The 21,336-nt window shown below is 37.3% G+C and overlaps 1 protein-coding gene across 4 annotated transcripts in view; it reads right to left on the reverse strand.

The window, feature by feature from the left end:
- LOC142334648 (spectrin alpha chain-like) overlaps window positions 1-20,206 on the reverse strand; it is a 59,969-nt gene extending 39,763 nt beyond the window's left edge. The window contains exons 1-14 of one of the 4 annotated variants that reach the window (XM_075382851.1): window positions 20,005-20,206; window positions 19,466-19,636; window positions 18,943-19,068; window positions 18,780-18,873; window positions 18,047-18,522; window positions 14,484-14,498; window positions 12,715-13,245; window positions 12,295-12,489; window positions 12,037-12,066; window positions 11,553-11,845; window positions 9,637-9,651; window positions 8,818-9,046; window positions 8,391-8,528; window positions 7,707-8,177 (exon numbers count right to left, since the gene is read on the reverse strand). In XM_075382851.1, the coding sequence (XP_075238966.1) occupies window positions 7,707-8,177; window positions 8,391-8,528; window positions 8,818-9,046; window positions 9,637-9,651; window positions 11,553-11,845; window positions 12,037-12,066; window positions 12,295-12,489; window positions 12,715-13,245; window positions 14,484-14,498; window positions 18,047-18,522; window positions 18,780-18,873; window positions 18,943-19,068; window positions 19,466-19,636; window positions 20,005-20,076 (2,856 nt within the window). In that variant the 5' untranslated portion in view covers window positions 20,077-20,206. The remainder of the gene's footprint in view (window positions 1-7,706; window positions 8,178-8,390; window positions 8,529-8,817; window positions 9,047-9,636; window positions 9,652-11,552; window positions 11,846-12,036; window positions 12,067-12,294; window positions 12,490-12,714; window positions 13,246-14,483; window positions 14,499-18,046; window positions 18,523-18,779; window positions 18,874-18,942; window positions 19,069-19,465; window positions 19,637-20,004) is intronic. The other 3 variants (XM_075382853.1, XM_075382854.1, XM_075382852.1) reach the window with 3 other exon arrangements.
- Window positions 20,207-21,336: the final 1,130 nt, after the last annotated feature.

Here is a 21,336-nt window from a genome sequence, read left to right on the forward strand (position 1 = left end):
AAAGACATACAGGTTTACAATGATTGCATCAAACTTCCTTCGAGAGCGACTAACAGATCTAAACCTACTACAATCAGCAGCAGTCGAAAAGATGACCGACAAACTAATCACGCGAAAGAGGACATAGAATTTCTTTCATGAGTAAAAACACGCAATCTGAATTAGAGCAATTTCAATAACTTAAAAATTTCAGAAGTAAAGCGTGAAAAAGTCAGTGAAGTGAAACCGGAAAAAAATTCTCGAACAAAACGGTCAGGCGGAAACTTTGCATAAAAAAGACATGCCGGTTTAAAACGATTGCATCAAACTTCGTTCGAGAGCAGCTAACAGATCTAAACCTAATGAAATCAGCAGCAGCCGAAAAGATGACCAAAAAACTAATCAAGCGAAAGAGTACAAAGACTTTCTTTCATGAGTAAAAACACGCAATCTGAATTAGAGCAATTTCAAAAACTCAAAAATTTAAGAAGTAAAGCGTGAAAAAGTCAGTGAAGTGAAACCGGAGAAAAAATTCTCGAACAAAACGGTCAAGCGGAAACTTTGCAAAAAAAAGACATACAGGTTTACAATGATTGCATCAAACTTCCTTCGAGAGCGACTAACAGATCTAAACCTACTACAATCAGCAGCAGTCGAAAAGATGACCGACAAACTAATCACGCGAAAGAGGACATAGAATTTCTTTCATGAGTAAAAACACGCAATCTGAATTAGAGCAATTTCAATAACTCAAAAATTTCAGAAGTAAAGCGTGAAAAAGTCAGTGAAGTGAAACCGGAAAAAAATTCTCGAACAAAACGGTCAGGCGGAAACTTTGCATAAAAAAGACATGCCGGTTTAAAACGATTGCATCAAACTTCGTTCGAGAGCAGCTAACAGATCTAAACCTAATGAAATCAGCAGCAGCCGAAAAGATGACCAAAAAACTAATCAAGCGAAAGAGTACAAAGACTTTCTTTCATGAGTAAAAACACGCAATCTGATGTAGAGCAATTTCAATAACTCAAAAATTTAAGAAGTAAAGCGTGAAAAAGTCAGTGAAGTGAAACCGGAGAAAAAATTCTCGAACAAAACGGTCAAGCGGAAACTTTGCAAAAAAAGACATACAGGTTTACAATGATTGCATCAAACTTCCTTCGAGAGCGACTAACAGATCTAAACCTACTACAATCAGCAGCAGTCGAAAAGATGACCGACAAACTAATCACGCGAAAGAGGACATAGAATTTCTTTCATGAGTAAAAACACGCAATCTGAATTAGAGCAATTTCAATAACTTAAAAATTTCAGAAGTAAAGCGTGAAAAAGTCAGTGAAGTGAAACCGGAAAAAAATTCTCGAACAAAACGGTCAGGCGGAAACTTTGCATAAAAAAGACATGCCGGTTTAAAACGATTGCATCAAACTTCGTTCGAGAGCAGCTAACAGATCTAAACCTAATGAAATCAGCAGCAGCCGAAAAGATGACCAAAAAACTAATCAAGCGAAAGAGTACAAAGACTTTCTTTCATGAGTAAAAACACGCAATCTGAATTAGAGCAATTTCAAAAACTCAAAAATTTAAGAAGTAAAGCGTGAAAAAGTCAGTGAAGTGAAACCGGAGAAAAAATTCTCGAACAAAACGGTCAAGCGGAAACTTTGCAAAAAAAAGACATACAGGTTTACAATGATTGCATCAAACTTCCTTCGAGAGCGACTAACAGATCTAAACCTACTACAATCAGCAGCAGTCGAAAAGATGACCGACAAACTAATCACGCGAAAGAGGACATAGAATTTCTTTCATGAGTAAAAACACGCAATCTGAATTAGAGCAATTTCAATAACTCAAAAATTTCAGAAGTAAAGCGTGAAAAAGTCAGTGAAGTGAAACCGGAAAAAAATTCTCGAACAAATAGGTCAGGCGGAAACTTTGCAAAAAAAATACATACAGGTTTACAAGGATTGCATCAAACTTCCTTCGAGAGCGACTAACAGATCTAAACCTACTACAATCAGCAGCAGTCGAAAAGATGACCGACAAACTAATCACGCGAAAGAGGACATAGAATTTCTTTCATGAGTAAAAACACGCAATCTGAATTAGAGCAATTTCAATAACTCAAAAATTTAAGAAGTAAAGCGTGAAAAATCCAGTGAAGTGAAACCGGAGAAAAAATTCTCGAACAAAACGGTCAAGCGGAAACTTTGCAAAAAAAAAGACATACAGGTTTACAATGATTGCATCAAACTTCCTTCGAGAGCGACTAACAGATCTAAACCTACTACAATCAGCAGCAGTCGAAAAGATGACCGACAAACTAATCACGCGAAAGAGGACATAGAATTTCTTTCATGAGTAAAAACACGCAATCTGAATTAGAGCAATTTCAATAACTCAAAAATTTCAGAAGTAAAGCGTGAAAAAGTCAGTGACGTGAAACCGGAAAAAAATTCTCGAACAAAACGGTCAGGCGGAAACTTTGCATAAAAAAGACATGCCGGTTTAAAACGATTGCATCAAACTTCGTTCGAGAGCAGCTAACAGATCTAAACCTAATGAAATCAGCAGCAGCCGAGAAGATGACCAAAAAAACTAATCACGCGAAAGAGGACATAGATATTCTTTCATGAGTAAAAACACGCAATCTGAATTAGAGCAATTTCAATAACTCAAAAATTTCAGAAGTAAAGTGTGAAAAAGTCAGTGAAGTGAAACCGGAGAAATTCTCGAACAAAACGGTCAAGCGGAAACTTTGCAAAAAAAGACATACAGGTTTACAATGATTGCATCAAACTTCCTTCGAGAGCGACTAACAGATCTAAACCTACTACAATCAGCAGCAGTCGAAAAGATGACCGACAAACTAATCACGCGAAAGAGGACATAGAATTTCTTTCATGAGTAAAAACACGCAATCTGAATTAGAGCAATTTCAAAAACTCAAAAAATTAAGAAGTAAAGCGTGAAAAAGTCAGTGAAGTGAAACCGGAAAAAAATTCTCGAACAAAACGGTCAAGCGGAAACTTTGCATAAAAAAAGACATGCCGGTTTACAACGATTGCATCAAACTTCGTTCGGGAGAAACTAACAGATCTAAACCTAATGAAATCAGCAGCAGCCGAAAAGATAACCAAAAAACTAATCACGCGAAAGAGCACAAAGACTTTCTTTCATGAGGAAAAAAACGCAAATTGAATGAGAGCAATTTTAATAACTCAAATAAAGCGTGAAAAAGCCACTGAGGTGAAATTTAAAAAAATGTTTTCCAACAAAACGGTCAAGCGGAAATTTTGCATAAAAAGAGACATACAGGTTTACAATGATTGCATCAAACTTCGTTCGAGAGCAACTAGCAGGTCTAAACAATACAATCAGCATCAGCCGAAAAGATGACCAAAAAATTAATCACGCAAAAGAGCAACAAATGTTTTCTTCCATGAGTGAAAAAAACGAAATCACCGTAAAAAGCCTACTAACAACGACAGAAGAGTTTTCTTCAAATACTTTTTATGAGTATTGAGACTAAAACCAAGAAAGGTAAACAACAACAACAAAAACGCTTTCAAAAGCAGTCTTGCTGAGCATAAACTTAAAGCACTTTACTCGCAGAAAATATTTAAAACTTTCCCCCCAAAATAAATTAGCAATGATATTGCCAGAAAAAGCAGCAATAGCTTTCTATAACTACTCTCACAACGATCATCAAAAAGCAAAGACAGAAAATTCAATAAAAAAATTGTTGCTATATGTCATCTTTCGGACATATAAATCGTTTTTATTATTCGCCCTCAAATCATCTCCATAGATTATAGAAACCAAAAAACAATTCAAGATTGTAAACGTCTTTTTTGACAGTGATGAAAAACTTAATCACGCGAATGAACTAAAAACTCGCTTTAATAGGAGTGAAAAATTAAGCCACACAAACAACTCAGTCCAAAAACAGCAAGTATGAATAAGAAACTCGCATGGAGTGAGCATGACCTCAAATTTTTGTAAGAAATTCATAACGACGCTGAAACATAGCTTGAAGAACTCCGGAAGCAACTCCAAGCTTCTGACCTTCTCGAAAAAAACATTAAATGCACCCTAAAGCATTATCTTTTTCTGTATCCAATTCTTCTTTGCCTCGCCAAAGTTCATTAAAATATTTATAAAAAGCTGTTGAAACAAATACGACCTCAATCACAACAAATAAAAAAGCTGAAAAAATCCAAATCATGACAAATGTTTACAGCAAAAACTCAATGTGGTAGATTGAAACGGCAAAACTTTCACTTAAAAACATAACTGGTAACGTTGAAAAACAGCCATAAATTTTAAGATGGACAAATAATGTAAGATTTAAAAACACTTAACGGGCCATTAATTGTCGCGAAAGAACCGGTCATAAAATTAAGATCTCTCCAATTAACTCCACGAACCATAAGACTAGCGCAGCCAAAAATTGATAGGGAAAACCTATGGTGAGTAACAATCTCCGGAATTTCACTGAAATACAGAAATCAAAACGTCTGGACGATATGTGGATATAAGCTGCAAATACGAACTTTCATTATAACTTTCATTATAACTTTTTATTACTACAAATACATACATTTTACTATTTATCACTCGATGCTGAGTAATATGACTTGAAACAATTATTGTGAAATATTGTTAAAAATTCATTTAAACAAATTTTTTATGCAGATTCAAAGTTAACGCCAAAAACTAATTCCTATATCAATAACACGATTGAAATCCCTGCTGGCGAATGCAAAGAGGCCTTATTTGATTTACTCAAACAAAAAAACACAAAAAATTGATAGAAAAATTAAAATGGGACAAAACCACAATCGGATTAGTAAGAGTACAATATGAAAAAACAATTTCGAGACAAAAACAGTCATTCAACGGATGGATTATCGGAGGTACGTCACGATATACAAAGGCAACTGAATCGAATGGAAAAAGGCATCTGACAAAGAATAATTGAACCGAATGGACAAAAAACGGCTATTATTACCGACTAACGTCGAGCGAATTGCTATCAAACGACCGGCTGGCTTCGGTAGTAGCCAGTTGAGACTTAGGGATGCCAGTATTGGGGGGGGGGGGGGGGGGGTGATCGAAGAGGGGGGTCCAGCGCCAGGTTGGGGTCAAGCAATGGGGGACGGGATCAAGAGACGGGTGGGTGGGGGTTACTGTTGTGTGAAAGCTGAACGAGAGGGGGGGGGGCGTCCGAATCGCCAGGTTGGAGAGGTTTATCCCGGGTTTGAGAACTAAAAAAAAATGTCCAGACAAAAAATTGGTCGAGCGAAAAGTTGCAAAAACGCAGGGATTCAAAGGACCGGTAACTAAATCAGCTAACGTCGGACGAATGACTCTCAAACGACTGTCGGGGCGATATATTTCAGAGGGGGTCATAGTCTATACAAACTCCTGGGTGCAAAGATTTCCGGCAAGACTGGGGTTTGAAGCCCCGATTAAGAATTGGTTACTTAACCACTAAGCTACACGGGCTATTTTAAATACCCGCTCACAACCACTTATAGTTTAGCAACAGACTTACTTTCTCAGTGAGAACAATTGTAACAACCCAACTATGGTAATAGCTAACTCCATATACTGCTAAAACATTAGAGTTTAGAGGACTCGAACCTACTTTCTCCAGAACCGCAGTCAGGCATGCTCCCGTTCCACCAAGCTCTGCAGAAGTAGCAATTTTTTAAGCTTGATATACCGCAAGCTGGGTTATTACACAATTTCAATCACTTGAAAATTCAAAAGATCAAGCTTGAAAAAGTCCCTCAAGAAGTGAAATCAAAAGAACTAACAGGTCTGTACAGGCTATCTGAATGCATCATAGCTTGAAACTTAAACAATTGATATTCTCATTGACGAATTATTTGTGGTAACAGGTGTACATCCAATCGTTTCAATTTTTTTTGCAAATCTACTTTGGACACCCAAAAAAAATGAAGACAGCCAAACATGTCAAAGAAAGGTTTTATGCGAGTTAAGAGTGATAGACATTCTCACAGAGCATTCAAAAATCAAACCAGATAGAATGAGGTATAAAGAGGGAGAGAAAGAGATTGATAGCGAAAGGTAAATTGAGACGGAGAGCAAATAGACTTAAAAATACGAACAAAAACCCAAAAGACAACAAAGAAGGTTGAAGCAGAGAAGGAAAACAAAAACAACCAACGGGAGCGAAAAGCGAAAACAGGGAATTAACGAGAAAGAATGAAAAATCGCAATTGATGAGAGAGGAAAGAACAGAAAGAATAAAATTCAACAAAAACCATATGAACACATCATGAACCCGCCGCAAAAAAAACACTAGGAAACAGAAAATTGAATCAAACTAGACAAATAAAAAGAAAAGAAGAAGTTAGTAAACAACAGAAAAGAAAAATAGAAAGGAGGAAAAAGGAAGGTGAGCGAGCGAAAGAACGCAAGAAAAAACGAAACCAATAGAATGAAGGAAAAGGGGACAGCAAATAGAAGGAAGCCGAAATCATGAGAGAGAAAGTAAAAACGCGATGGCGCGAGCAAGCTCAAAAAGCAAAAGCAAGAACTTGAGTGCAAAAGGAAAATATCACAGAGAAAACAATTGAAAAGCAGAAAAATAGAAGATTGCACAACAGAAAAAAAAAGAAAGATAGAAACAACCTGAAGAGAGGGGGATACAACAGTTCAAAAGAGAAGAATAAACGGATCCTGTGTGAGACAATGAATTCTGGTTCTCATAAAAATGATGATTGGGCTAATGTGAACACGATGGATGTGCCGAAGAGGAGGAATGTGCCCATAAAAAAGGAATTGTTGGCAAGCCTTTGGGAATGCTTTTAAGAAGTCAACAAACACAGAACTGAGTTAAAGGACTAATGCTACCAACAAAATTTTCCTTGAAAAAATTAAAGAAAATTATATACCATTCATGTTTTGTTTGCAATAATTTATTAGAAACAACCCTTAATATTAAAAAGTCCTCAATTGAGCGCTAAAAATTTGTATTTATATCAAGACCTGGTTTTTGTCATATCCAATTTTTTGGCACCTAACTTCGGTTTTTGCATCAGCGCCTTTTGGGTCTTCTACACTTCACAAATTTTGTTCGCTGAGTTCTGTATTAAAAAATTTTGATGACAAATTAAATTTCCGTCATCCACATTTAATCAATGACAAATTTTCAAGACAACCATTTTAAACAACGACTTTTGACAATGAATAACGAAAAACAATGTTTTTTTCATCATAAACCCTCTTTGTCCTGGCACAGTTTTGATCATTTACCTTTTCAGTATCAAAACCTTTTCGGTCACAGACCGTTTTCTGAAGAGGTTTTTGGTCACAGACCCTTTTCTGCACAACTGAACAAGACAATGATTTTTTCGGCACTATTGTTTTTGTTTAATGAAAGCTGATTATTGTTTTTTTTCTTTAACAAAGAAATTTCAGCAACAGGCTTTTTCGCAAAGCATTTTTTCGGCGAATGACGCAACCTCTTCGGTACTACTGTTAAAACATGCTGCTCGGTGATGCCTTTAAAGCATGCCGCCTTATGTGTTCACGCGAATAATTTATAGAGTGATGTTATCGAAAAAGAACGTCAAGCGAAATATGCCGAAAAAGAACGTTTACAAAAATTGCTTCAAATTTTCAAACTGTTTCTTGTTAGCATTAAACGTGATATGAAGACTAGGAAACAATTGGTTCGCAAAAAACACACTTACGTTGACGGCATCTTGATTCTTTCCGTATTTTCCAGTCGGCTCTACGAGGGGCAGTTTTTCAGTCATCCAAGCACTGGCTTCATTTGCATCCAACAGGTACTCCTGAGCCTCAAGTGCATCCTGCAGATCATCCAGTCGCGCATTACTCCTTTCTTTCAATTTGTCCCACATGGCGGTAACTTCATCAATTTTGCTCTGAATCTCTTCAGCTGCAAAATGCTCTTCGCCCATCATGTCTTTCGCTGTTTGCACAACTTTGTTCAAACTCTCTTCGTGAGCATCGATTTCTCCAATCAGAGCATGATGCTTTTTCAGCAGCTTCTGAGCACCAATGAGATCCTTTCCTCTCGCTTGTGACTGAGCAACTGGTTCCTTTTCTCTGATCCACGATTCTTCATCTTCGATGTCTCGGAACAGCTGATGAAGTCTCATTGCATCTTCAAGCTTAGCCTTTCGCTTCTTCATCGGATCCTAAAACCAAGGTAAATGTTTGAAAGAACAAAATGCCTTTATATATATACTAGAAAGCGTGTCTCCAAATTCAAATTAACTCGTCATAATTGGTTATATTAATTTCTATTTTGTAAGAACCCTAGCCATTATCATTAAACAGTAAGAGGCCAGAAAATTAATGTTTGTCCTTGTTGAGCACAAAGAACAGGCTACTTGAAAGAAATGACTCACCCTCAGGTCGACGTATCTCCTTTGGACCTCCTCTTGTTTCTGCTTAATGTTGGGAGTGTCGAAGTGCTTGTCCTCTGTGAATTTCTTGCACTGCCTGTATACACCCTCCACTCGGTCACGATGCTGTTGTACGTCAACCTAAATACAATTCTGTAGAGTGAGGATAGTTGTATAGTTGAGACAAATTGTAATTCAATCACAGGTACGAGAAAGGTCGAATAATTGTAATGTCTCTAGCATCCACATACAAGGTGTCCTCACAGTGGTTTGTTCTTTCACAAAATTGTCACTTGTGACTTGTCTTTCACACCAATTATAACTCATCACTTATCCTTTGGTATTATGATAGTGAATTGTCAAGAGCTGATTATCCGTGGAAATCAGAGCCTTGAATGTTCTCACTCTTAAATTTGTCAGCTTAGCATACCTCCAACAGCTGGTGCTTCTTGATGAGGTTATGACATGATGCCAAGTCTTTGCCATAGTCGTCACTGGCCAAATGCGCCTCAATTTCACTCATCCACAGCTCAAGGTCTTCAACTCCCCTGTAGTAAGCCTGTCCATCAATGGCCGCCACAATCAACACCTCTTTCTCTCTTGTCTCACTCTCCAGCTGCCCAAACTCAGACTTCAACTCCTGGATGCGGTCGTGAATCCTGTAAAACCACTCATCAATAACACATTAAATATTGTTAAAACACGCACGTGCAACTTTAAAAACACCGAAAGTCTGCAGTGCCTATGTACATTGTCACATATATTGCCACAAATTGACTTCCACGAATATTCGGAATTTTCAAACTTGCAAGTTACGTGTTCTAAGCTAAGTTACTTGATTCTGTAAAGTCACTTCGAAGTTCTGGCGTAACGTCACAAAATACTACGAGGTTCTATATAAACGCTAGTGGTTCTCAGTGACTGCAAGCAGAGTCACGTAACCTATACATAGCATACAAAGAATGCGGCAGCTTTGGCTTCACACACTCAAACAATTTTACAAGGTTAATTATAATGATTAATTTAGGGAATAGGAATAATAGTTTAGAACAAACAAGCTAGCTGAAATGAGCTTCATGGCAAAACCCAACAGCAGTAAGTACTGATAAATCAATGGCTCTATTACAGAGAACAGCATATTTCTAGGGAGCGGCATTTTACAAAATAGGAGAGAGCAGCATTTTAGAAGAAACTTTATTGCCCAAACAAACAGTTTAACAAATGATGTTTAGATCAAATCATCGCTCACTTTGACGAAATTGTGCTTGAACAAAATTCAAATATTCCCGATTAATGTATATTACACATTTTTGAATGCCTATTATTTGTGATAAATTAGGACTTAAAAATACGGAAATGGACTATAAAGGAAAGCATAATTAAGCTAATTATTAAAGATAAATACAATTTATGTGTTGTTATATAGCACGTTGAAAAAATAGCGCGTTACCATGTAAAAAATAGCACCATGTAAAAAAATAGCAAAAATATCTTGACGGGGGGGGGGGCGTAAAAGTTATATGTACACTAAGCTAGGGAGGGGGAAGGGCAGAATAGATCCCGCCAATCTCTTAATCCTATGTATATTACGGTTTTCTGTTTTTTCACCCCTATTCTTTTAATCCCCTATATTTTAACCCCGATTTTTTAACCCCCCAATTATTTCACCCCTATATTATTTCACCCCCATTTTAAGCTTCCTATAGTTGAGGATAATTAGGCCTCAATCAATTCTATTTATTCTAATTAATGGAGATTAAAATCGGGGTGAAATGACTGAGGTGTGAACATACTTTTCACATCTCAATCACTTCACCCCGATTATAATCTGTAAATTCATGGATCATAGAAATCGGGAACACAGAGCAAACGACTCAACAGTTAAAATAAAACTAAACAATTAGCGAATTAGTTCAATCAAAGAGACGCAGCCATTGAGAGAATTGCCAGAACAACTAATGCTGTTGAGGGCTGGCATTATGGGATACAAGCCTTGTTCAGCGGATATCACCCCGGAATTTGGAAACTTTTGGTTAGCTTACAGAAAGACGCTGCGGTCCTGATTTTGAATGCCTCATCCAGGCAAAAATTCCCAAAGAAGAAGTATGAGAATCTGAAAGGGAAAGTGCAAAACTTGATGCAGATTTACAGGGATGAAACTGATTCATTTTTTCAGGGCTATTGCCAGTTTGACTTAGTTGTGTATTTATTGTGTTTATTGTGTTTGTTTTTGTGTTAATTTAAATTTGAAACCATCTTGATATTTTTGAGTTGGCGCCCTCCATGCGTCCTCGCGAAGTTACGTCGAAGCCTCATATCGTTACTCATTAGAGAATTTGATCCCGGGCGTTAACCCTATGATGGGACACATAATTGGGAACACAGTTTTGCAACATTTAAGTACGAAGCTTGCACAGCGTAGCTGCTAGCAAAATATCAATCTGGATTTCACTGAAAATTCTGTCTAACGCACGGTTGAATTTCGTTTGAATTGCTATTTTATGCTTGCTCAGAACGTAAGTTTTAAAATTTAGCTTGCAGCATTTCATTTGAAAAGTACCGGTTTTTCCGTCTTTTAGACTAGGACAGTTTTTGAACTTTTTTTGATTCAAATCAAAGTGCATTTTAAAAGAGGTCAGACTTGTCAAGTGTTCTTTTTCGATCAAAGGCATTGTTCTAAAAATCAGTCTCGTCATTATTCTTTGATTTCATACAAACGCACGCTGTTCAATGCCGCATTCTTGAAGGTCAGTAGTTTTGTGTTATTTAAGTCCTTTGAACTTTAGCTTTGCTAATTGTTCTTTTGGACGCCGAAATAGATAAAAGATTTCGGTGTTAAACCGATTTCGGGGTGAATAAATTGCGGGGTTAAATGACTGAGGGGTGATTATATACGGGGTTAAATAATAGGGGGTTAAATAAATCGGGGTGAAAAGAAGTGGAACCGTATATTACTAGTGGCCGTATATTGAGCGTGGCTGTCAGATTCATTTAAATTGCATGCAATTTAATCGCACTTTAGCGGATTAACTTTGTTTCAAAAATATTAGCATAGCCTTCTTCAGCCGCCTTATAGTTTATGCATTGAGATGCCAAACATTTAGAGACTCATGCGAGACTCATTGTTATGGAACAAATGAATGATTAAGCGTCAATCGATCTTACTCGTCACTCTGGAAGTGGTCCTCATTGATCATCTGCTGTCCGGTTGCCAACGTAGTCTCGATTCTGGCCTTGTTCGACTCAATCTCGCTTGTGAAGGCTTGATGCTTCTGCAGTTTGCCCTGCAAGTTAGTCGGGTCTCGGTAGCTCTCATCTCTGACTGTCTTGAATCTCTCGTTGATCCAGGTTTTGATCTCGTAGGCATCTCTCTCGAACTGCTGGTATCGGAAGGACAGTTCCAACAATGAGCGACGAGTCTGCATGTTCTCATGCAGAGTGTTTCTTCGGTTCACCAGCTAAAAGTAAACAAATTGTTTGTCCGACTAATAATGAATTACATTATCTTTCAGTAAGGGCTGGCGATGACAGTTTCAATTCTTTTAAATCGCTCAGCTAAATTGCAAGCTTCGCCAGAGTTTAGCACCGTTTTCTTCCAAAAAGTGAGTTTAAAGAGCCCAATCCAGTGTCGCAAAATGACATCACTTACCTCGGGCCTAGAGAAGGACGCTCTGCAAATCTAAATATCCTTTCAAATCAGTTCACCACACAAGCAAATTAACATAGACTCAGATTTTCGCAAAGTTATCATAGTTTGCACCAAAATTAAAATACTTTTTAGCATAAAGTCTCATGATTGAGGGCAAAAATGATGAGCATAATTTATTTGGAGCGCTGCCTAAAAGATCAGAGTTTATGAATTACAGGAATTTGGATATGGTAGAAGGTGGCATGCATGTCTCCTTACCGCATCTCTCCTCTTTCGGATGTCATCTGCAGCATAGTGAGGAGGTTCTGCCTCTAGCAGCTGGTTGGCAAAGTCACTGAGAGTGTTGACCTTCTCCTCCTGTGCAGAGAGACTTTTCTCAAAGTCCTCGTGCTTCTTCAGCAGTGCCTCCACTCCATCCACAGAGTCACCAAGGTCGTCATTGTCCAGAAACGCCTGCAAAAAACAAACTGCTATCAACAACTATTCTTAAGTGTACAATTTACTAAACAGGCTTGACTATCGGAAGTGCACTGCAAGCTAAGATAGTTGGTCATTGCAAGGTTAAGTTTGTACCCATAATAGTACGCGCTATTGTAAGGGATAACCTCAAATTTTGGATGACCAAAGTTTTGGTCTCAAAAAATCTCGGGTAAAAAATTGCATATCAAATCTGTCTACCTCTTGCTTTGCCAGCCACGCTTCAGTCTGCTCAACGTCTCGGCAGAAGATCTGGTATTCGATGCACTGAGAGTAGAGCAGCTTCCTCTCATCCCAAAGTGCAAACAAAGCCGCCTTCTCCTGTGCCAACTCTGCCAACTTGTCCTTGATAGAGTCCGAGTTCGGGTGCTCAGCCTCTATCAACTTATTACCCAAGTCCTCGCATCTCACAAACGAATCTTCCTCCGCCAGCAGTTCGGCTTTGTGCTCGTTATGCCTGTTGATCAGTTGCTCTGCACCCGGAACATCAGTTGCTAGTTCGTCGCTTTTGAGGAGGGTAGTCTTTTCCTTGATCCACTGAATCAGATCGGTGTGCTCTCCCAAGAACAGAAACATGTCATGCGCAGCGTTGAGCTTGTTTCTTCTGTCTGTCGACTGTTGCTGCAGGGTAGCCCAGTTGTCTGTGATGGCCAATTTTTTCTCCAGAATCTCTTCCGAGTAGTCGCCATACTTACCAGCCAAGGTGTCCGCTCGTTCGCAGATGTTCTTTATCTAAAGACAACAACAAATGAAAACCCGAACCGAACTACAAGTGACAATAACCAGCCTCTCCTGGTTCAAAATGGAGGAGTAATCAGTGCACTAGAACAGTTCATTAGAAGCTTTGCAAAGATTTGCGTAGCAGCTTTGCAATTGTTGAGCGAGCTCTATTTCATTTAGAACATTAGCTATAACCCCATTTGCATCACTTTTCAGCCATCTGATGCGAAATACAGATTAGCAGGCGCAGGCTCAGAAATAAGGACAGCACACATATATCAGATGCATACAAAAGGCTCATTTATTTGTAAATGCAGATTAGAGCAAATTATTAATTAAAGACTTCATTAACTCAGTAGTTAGTCTAATAAAATTAAACGGACTACGGTAGTAATATCTCAACCTGTGTGAATCAGTCTACTGTCCAGTATAGCCCAGTTTTCAATATTCTAGACATTAAGCTGACTTCAACATTTCACGCGTGAGCTTTGGTTCTTAGTTCTAATTTCAGAATAAATTATCTTTATACAGTTTTTGACAGTTGCTAGGAAATATTTGACTGAATTTTAATCATGTTCTGATTAATGGGGAACTTTTAAACCATGTTAGTTTATCAAAAAGTTTTAAAATGATACAACGACAAACACAATTACTACTGAGAATTTTTTCTGGTTTTTAGCAATCGATGCATAGACAGCCAGATCAATTTTGCTCTTAATTTTAGGGGCAAGAGATGTGACGTCTAACCAGTTGCGGCATCTCCAAAAGTGGACTAGTAATTGATTAGAATCAGCGGACGATGTCAACTTTTTTCGAACTTCGATTTTTCAAGTTTCGTGGCCAAACAAGCTCATTTATTGAAGCCTACTTAAGTGTAAGTTAAAATAGCACAGATTCGATAGCTATGACAAGCTTCTTTTTAGCAAGATGGACTTTTGGCTGTACTTGAAACATACTTACAGTCTAATTAGGTATCTCTTGAATGATGTTCTTAAGTGCATAAGTGAATAAAATGTATGTATCAAGATTATTCATAAATATTTATTCAATATTGTAACCCTAATTAGAATATTTAATTTTCTAACTCGGCCATACAGGACAATAGACAGTAATAGTTAAATTAAAGAAATAGTGATGAGAAAGAGAAACTAAACGGAAATAGGTTACGACGCATACCAAAGACACATAACATAGTGAGGACTAGCTACTGATTTATATTCATTATTATTTGAAAAATTTGTAAAGTTTACCTTATACGTGTAGCTCTAACAAAACGAAACATATAACATTGACAACTTCACATGAAACCGTGAGAAGTGTTATTAATGTCAAATTAAATTAGTGACTTTTGTTAATTTTGAGTGTCTGGGTCGTGAAAGTGAACAGGACCAACATATTTCGCATCGAATGTTTCTTCATAGAAAGTTGACTCAGAAAACAGCCGGATTATTTTGGTAGTGAAAATTCCGGATATCGTTTCAGTATTTCAGAAAAAATAATCAGTTACACACTCAGTATATACAAATAGCTATGACCTGAAAACTAATTGAGTCGGTTCTAAAAGGTTTAAAAACAGCCAAAATAGTTCCATCATCAGAAATTTGTCGTGTATTCTTAGAGAACTTCTTGAATACATTTAGCTCTACCAAAACACAGTACATTTTGTACAGTTACGAATCAAAAATACTTTAGTCATTTTTTCTACCTCACATACCAGTTCGCATTGAGTCACTCAATGATCAGTTCTTGTGCCGCCAAATTAAAAATCATGCAAAACGAAGTGCATGAAAATTTGATACCAATCGTTTTAAGCTCAACCGATGCTACTTCATAAGCATAGATGTTTATTCTATCAACTATCTATATCCCTCTCTATATGGTGCGCATGTTTGCATGAAATAGCCAACCAGTCTACTCTAGTTTGGAACCTAAAAATAGTTACTAAATTTAACCACCACCACCACCACCAATAACACAACCGTGAAGGTTGCATATACTTACATGTAGTAGACCATGGCTGCTTATTCATACAGTTCGCTCGGCGCACTCGTTGGTTACATTATCAAATTCACAGACTCTTTCATATACCTAACGTACTATCTCTACACAACGCAAAAGTTCGGGTTTACCTACATTCCATTTGCTACATAATACCAACTCTGCACAATACACCACACATTTCGGGTTATTTTGCCATTTTATACCAACACTAACAGTAATACACAGCTTCATATACCATAGGTAGATAGAATGCAGCCTACTATTTTTTCCTGTCTTCAGCATACACAGATAGCTACTATCTCTCACTACCATGAAGGAAATGTGTTCACATTTCAGGGATACAGTCATATACGCACAAGAACGTAACTATTTCACTCCGTGGAATTTTCCCACAGCTGAGCAAATTTACTGTGCTGTGCTGGTTGTGCTACATGCTATATATTCAGTGTTTATAAGATAGGATATGACTCAGACTCATAACTCGTAGCCGCAGTTCTTTCCATTCAAATGGCACAATTTAAGCATACAAATAGGACCTTCTATTGGAAAACACTACAATTAGCTTTCTATTTACCATGGTAGGAACTGAATGTTTGCACAAACTAGAGCAACCGAGCCGATATGCTTCGTTACTATTGTACAAAGACAGGGGTAACATACAAAGCTTCTAGCTACAGATCTAAATAGTATGGTATTCATAAAGTAAAATAAAAGCGACCTTGACTTCATTTTGTTCTCTTTTCTCAATTTAGATTTTTTTTCAACCCAATTCAATGTCCATCTGAGCTCAAAGACAGCGATGCAATGAGTTTTTCAAAATATCTAAAACCGAAGAGGTCCAAAATTCGTTCTTCGAACATCGACCACAGATATTATAACAAATGGCCTTTCAACAACTTGGCAATAACGAAAACAAAACTGGAAATTTCCAGAAAAAGTGATTTTGTATCTGCAGTACAAAGTCACTTCTAAGATCCAAAACTTCAATTGCTTAAAAACAACTTCTGGCTGAATTCTAAGATTTCTCAAATTGCTAATATAGCCTCCAATAAAAGTCGACAAAAATTATTTGGGAAGTAAAAATTCATTTGCCACTTATTTATTTGAAGAACATCGAAAAGAACATTGATAATCATCAAAAAGAAATTTCGTTGCATGTAACTATAAAAACAAAAAAATTCGAGAGAAATAAAAACAACTGCTGAAATCGAGAAGTTTATACAAAATATCATACCAATCACCGAAATATTAAGCTATTACACTGTAACCAATCAATTTTATATAGAACTCAAAAACGTTGGGGCCTACTGCCAACTAACGAGGGCAAAAACAAGACAAAGTTTCAACGATGAGCAAAGCGGATGCAGAAAAAAGCTGAAGCGCTGAGGCTGCCCTACCAGAAATTTTAACTCACACTGTCAACATAGAAAATATACCATCCACAACAATCTCATCAGTCTGAGAGCCAAACTCTAGAAAAAAAGATGAGTACACAAAACTAATTAAATAAACTACATTTCAAAACTGAGTTGAAATCATTTTTTTCGCTTTTTCAGGCATCAAGAATTGTAAAAGCTGCTAATTAAGAAATTTTCTTGCCAAAAACCACCAAACTGTTAAAACTACCTACAATCTCGTCAAAGAACGATGAAAAACAGCTATTTAACGACATATAAAAAAATACAACGAATTCCTTTTGTTACAACTTATAATTATACGAAACGTGAATCACTTACGTACCAACATACATGCGAACAAAAAAACAGGGAAATGAAAACATGTTCTTCGCTATTTCTAATTGACTTTGAATTCCTGTAAGAACCTTACTTTCATTATAAAGTCAAATCAATGTAAATAAGTTCAAAATAATGCGAATGGACTTTATTTAGAAACGAGGCAATGAACCTATAAAAGACGCCTGTGAACCTAAGAAATTGCAAAATAAATACATTCGAGATTCGATTTATGAAAGACTGGCGCTCCATCCATACATCTATTGATTGAAATTCAGACTGAAAACCTAAAATATCTAACGTCGGAAGAATTGCTATCGAACGACAGGCGGGGGAAATTTAATTTAGAGGTGGTGTACCCTGACATCCAGGTTGGCAGTCTGAAATCTTAACCTTCCAGATACAATGCCTTTCCTTTCGCCAACTAACTTAGATACAATGGCTTTCGCCAACTAACTCAGTTTCAGAACGAGAATACCTTAGATCACTAAAAATTAAGAACTGAAGTAAGAAGAAGTCAATCAAGAAGTCTCAGAATGTTCTAGAACAAAAGCGCAAAAACAGTTACGCGAAAATTTTGCATAAAAGACCAACACGTTTACTGTTTACACTAATTGCTCAAAATTCGTTCGAGAGAAATTACCAAGTACTACCAAAACCACAACGGAAAAATTGTCGTCAGCAGTGATCAAAACATGAAATAAGAACGCTATGAAAATTTTAAAAAACCAAAAAAAAAATGTGTGGCAGGTAAACTTCATTTAGATATATTGAAACCGCCAGATTTCCTAGAAACAACGCTAATATATTTCTGGGCAAATTTTATATACCTGTCGCTTCGATGGTATTTAAAAGACTACTGACACTTTAGCTCTTGATTCTATTTATCCTAGATGAAGCCAACTCCGAATTATTAAATGGACGCTATGCTATCTATGATCTTCGGTTTTCAGACAAAAGAGAATCGATGCAATCGCCATTTTTTTCCCAAGACAGATTTAAAAAATGTCGCAATTATCAAAAGTGTGGGTTCAATACCTTAAAGACCTTTCAGGGGACCAGCTCATAAAACCACTTACATTTTCATTCAAAGCTGTCAAATCTCGCTCTAAATTTTCATGACGTCGTTGCAGCGCCTGTACGCTGGGCAAATCCCGTCCGTAGTCATCAATGGAGACCTGAGTCCTCTTTTCATTGATGAACTCATTCATATCTGCAGCATCCTTGAAGAACTTCTGGATCTCTTTGGCTCCAAAAATCCTCTCCTCCGCTTCGTCACAAATCACTTTCAGCTCCTCCCAGTGTGCATATACCTCCTCGTGTCTCTCTTTCACTCTCTCATACTCAGGGTGCGCTTTCAGAGCATCCGCCTTATCGGTGACTTCTTGCATTGTGGGCTCAAACGCATGTTTGTCCTTCTGAGTGAAGTCCTCATACTTCCTCTCGCAGATCTGAACATGGTCGAGATTCGCGGAGACGTCGTCAATCAAATTTCGGATCAGCTGTTTTTTGTCAACGATCCACATCTGAGCTTCGTCGCACAGACGGAAATATTCTAAAAGGCAAAATAACTTTCAGTGAGCTGACCTCTTAATCAATCTACAGCGAAAAAATAGCAGCCAAAGAGGGCTTTTTCGGGATCAACACTATGAAATTTTCTGTTGATTGGCGCTAAATTGGACAAGAAATTGCAGCAAGATTGTATTAATTATGGTATCTTCAAACAATAATGGACATTTTCTTGTCTTATATTAGCCTAAATAGCCGTAAAAACTGCTCAGATTCGACAAAATTTTACAAAAGGCAACTAACCTGTCAGAGATTTTGCATTGCCAATCTTTTCCTTTCGATCACCTAGCTTGATGTTCAGCTGGTTGAACAAGTCACGTAGTTCATCCAAAATGTCCTACAAACAAAAAATGATTATTTAAAGAACAGCAACTAACTTGTGTTCATTGGGAAAAGGGAATGTCACCTGAATTTGATCCTTGGCATAATGATCCCTGTTGCACATATCATTCCCTTTATCTGCCAACTCATCCAATGTTTTACCCGCTGCGGCCTTCTCTGCTTCCAATGCTTCAACTTTCTGCGATTTTCCCTAAAATCATTTGTGTTAAGTATTTGCTAGCAAATTTCAACACAAACAGCATTCAGGAAAAATTTTTATTTTCTTAATGATGAACTGAAATTCAAGGTTTAATTAATTAGCACAACTGAACAACATTTGTTGCGAAAGTCGTCCTGTGGCAATATTATTAAAGTCCGAAAATTCAAGAGCACAAAAATTCAGCCAATAAATTAAAGAGGTCAAAGAAGTCGCCTTCGAACAATGGAGACCATCATTAAGACATAACATTGCATTATTTATTTTTTTTCGGACCAAACAGTTACATAGAGGAAAAAACAGATGGTTAAATATTTACATGTTCTCCAATTAATTGACTGTATTTTTAAAATAAATCTAAATTCAATAGCACAATTGACAATTTCGTTACCTCGACGTTTGATGAAACACCTATTTCGTCTTTCAAGGAGTCAATTTTCTCCTGAAGCCATGCTTTCAATTCGTCGGCGTCCCTTTTGAAGATCTGGAATTCTTTCGCGTCTTCCAGCAACTGTCTCCTGGCTTTAGCAGCATCTTTAAAGTCCTCAAATTTCCCAAGAAGCTGAAAAATATTTAGATTGAGCTTCAAACACTTTGATGAAACAAAATTTGGATCTTTTCAGTTTGTGATCTCCCAGTACATCAATGCGTCTGGGGGTGCAAATAATATGCACCTACTAAACATGGGGGGATCACAAACTGTACATTATATCAATGCATCTGGGGGTGCATATAATATGTATCCATTAAACAGGGAGAGGGCACAAACTGAAAAGATCTCAGAATTGAATAAAAATTAAGTTCACCGAAATTTAAGGCTTATCCATCAAATATTTTTGAAAAGCGTAGAACACCTTTGTCCCATGCTAGGAAGGACACCTATCGTTTTTTAAATTATTCACATGGAACAATCATTTTAAAATGACTTACCTGAGTACGCTTCTCCTTAATAGCATCGGGGGTATCTATCAACCCCACTTCCTTGACGTCCACGTCCGCCATTAGTCGAACAACTTGAATTGACTAATGGAAACTTTCTTTTTCAAAATATTGTACTGAGCTAGTGAAACTGAAATTTGGTGATTCAAAATTGCATTAACTTCTGAAATACAAATATTGACTGAAATTGAGATAAAACAGCCAGCACAACTCAAAATTATTTGCCCAATGAACGCTTCTCAATCTCGCCATACTTTGACAACATTACCATTTTATGATAGCCCTTGTTGGCACCTTTTATATAGAATGCCCCCAAAGAAACATGCGCTATACAGTACTCATATACCAGTACAAGCCTCACTCAAGGTAAAAGACTTGAATTATAAATGTCGTAATGGCTAACAAATTTCAAAATAACATGAAAGAAACAGAAAGAGCAAACTGAATGGCAATAAATGCGAGACGGTTGAGGCGAAGAGCGAAAGCAAATGAACAGGGTTTTAATGTGCGCTCAGCAGCACCAGCCATGAAAAAAAAAATTAGTTATCTATGATATGGTTTTGGAACATACAGCTTGGCTTCAGCCTCACTCAAGACAACGGGAAACAAAATTTTTAGTGACAGCACAAACACGGTAAAACTGATCCAAAACGTTCCTTTCATATTCCCTACTAATTGGGAAAATCCAGCCGAGCATTCCTAGTTATCGCTAAAGAGATCCGCTCCTAACGAACCGACAATATCCGACTGATCAAATAATTGGGATCTTTTCCGTTTGTGCCCCCCCCCCGCTTAGTGGGCGCATAATATTTGCACCCCCCCCCCCACGCACGTGCCATATTTTTACAATGATTTACTATGTATTGGCACATGCTCTGTAACTGGGGGCGCATAGCGTAAAGGGGGCACAAACAGAAAAGATCCAATAATTGCTATTATGTGACCTACTGCAGAAAAGCTCTCGAAAGGATTTGGCAGTGCAAATAGTATTAGTGCAAAGTAGTACATAAATTTATTTCGGAAAAGCAAAATTCAGTGAGCAAGCTGAGGAGATTTCAGTGTAGGTTCTTGAAGCAAGAAATAGCAAAAAGCCAAAACAGAAACAACAGGGAAAAATATTGGAGTTTTCAGGGAACCAAAAAAACCCGAGTACTAACTTTTAATTACGAAATACTTTGTTGGACTTCAATTATGATAAATACTGTCAAAAGAGTTTTCCTTAAACAAAAATTATGTATTTTAAGTTTTGTAAATAAACAAAGCCTTGAAGTTCGAATATTTTTGCATCACACAATTTTGATTGAGGTTCGTCAGTTTTTATCT

The sequence above is a fragment of the Convolutriloba macropyga genome, chromosome 2, assembly GCF_964194025.1.
Source record: "Convolutriloba macropyga chromosome 2, txConMacr16.3, whole genome shotgun sequence".
NCBI classification, from domain to species: Eukaryota; Metazoa; Xenacoelomorpha; order Acoela; family Convolutidae; genus Convolutriloba; species Convolutriloba macropyga.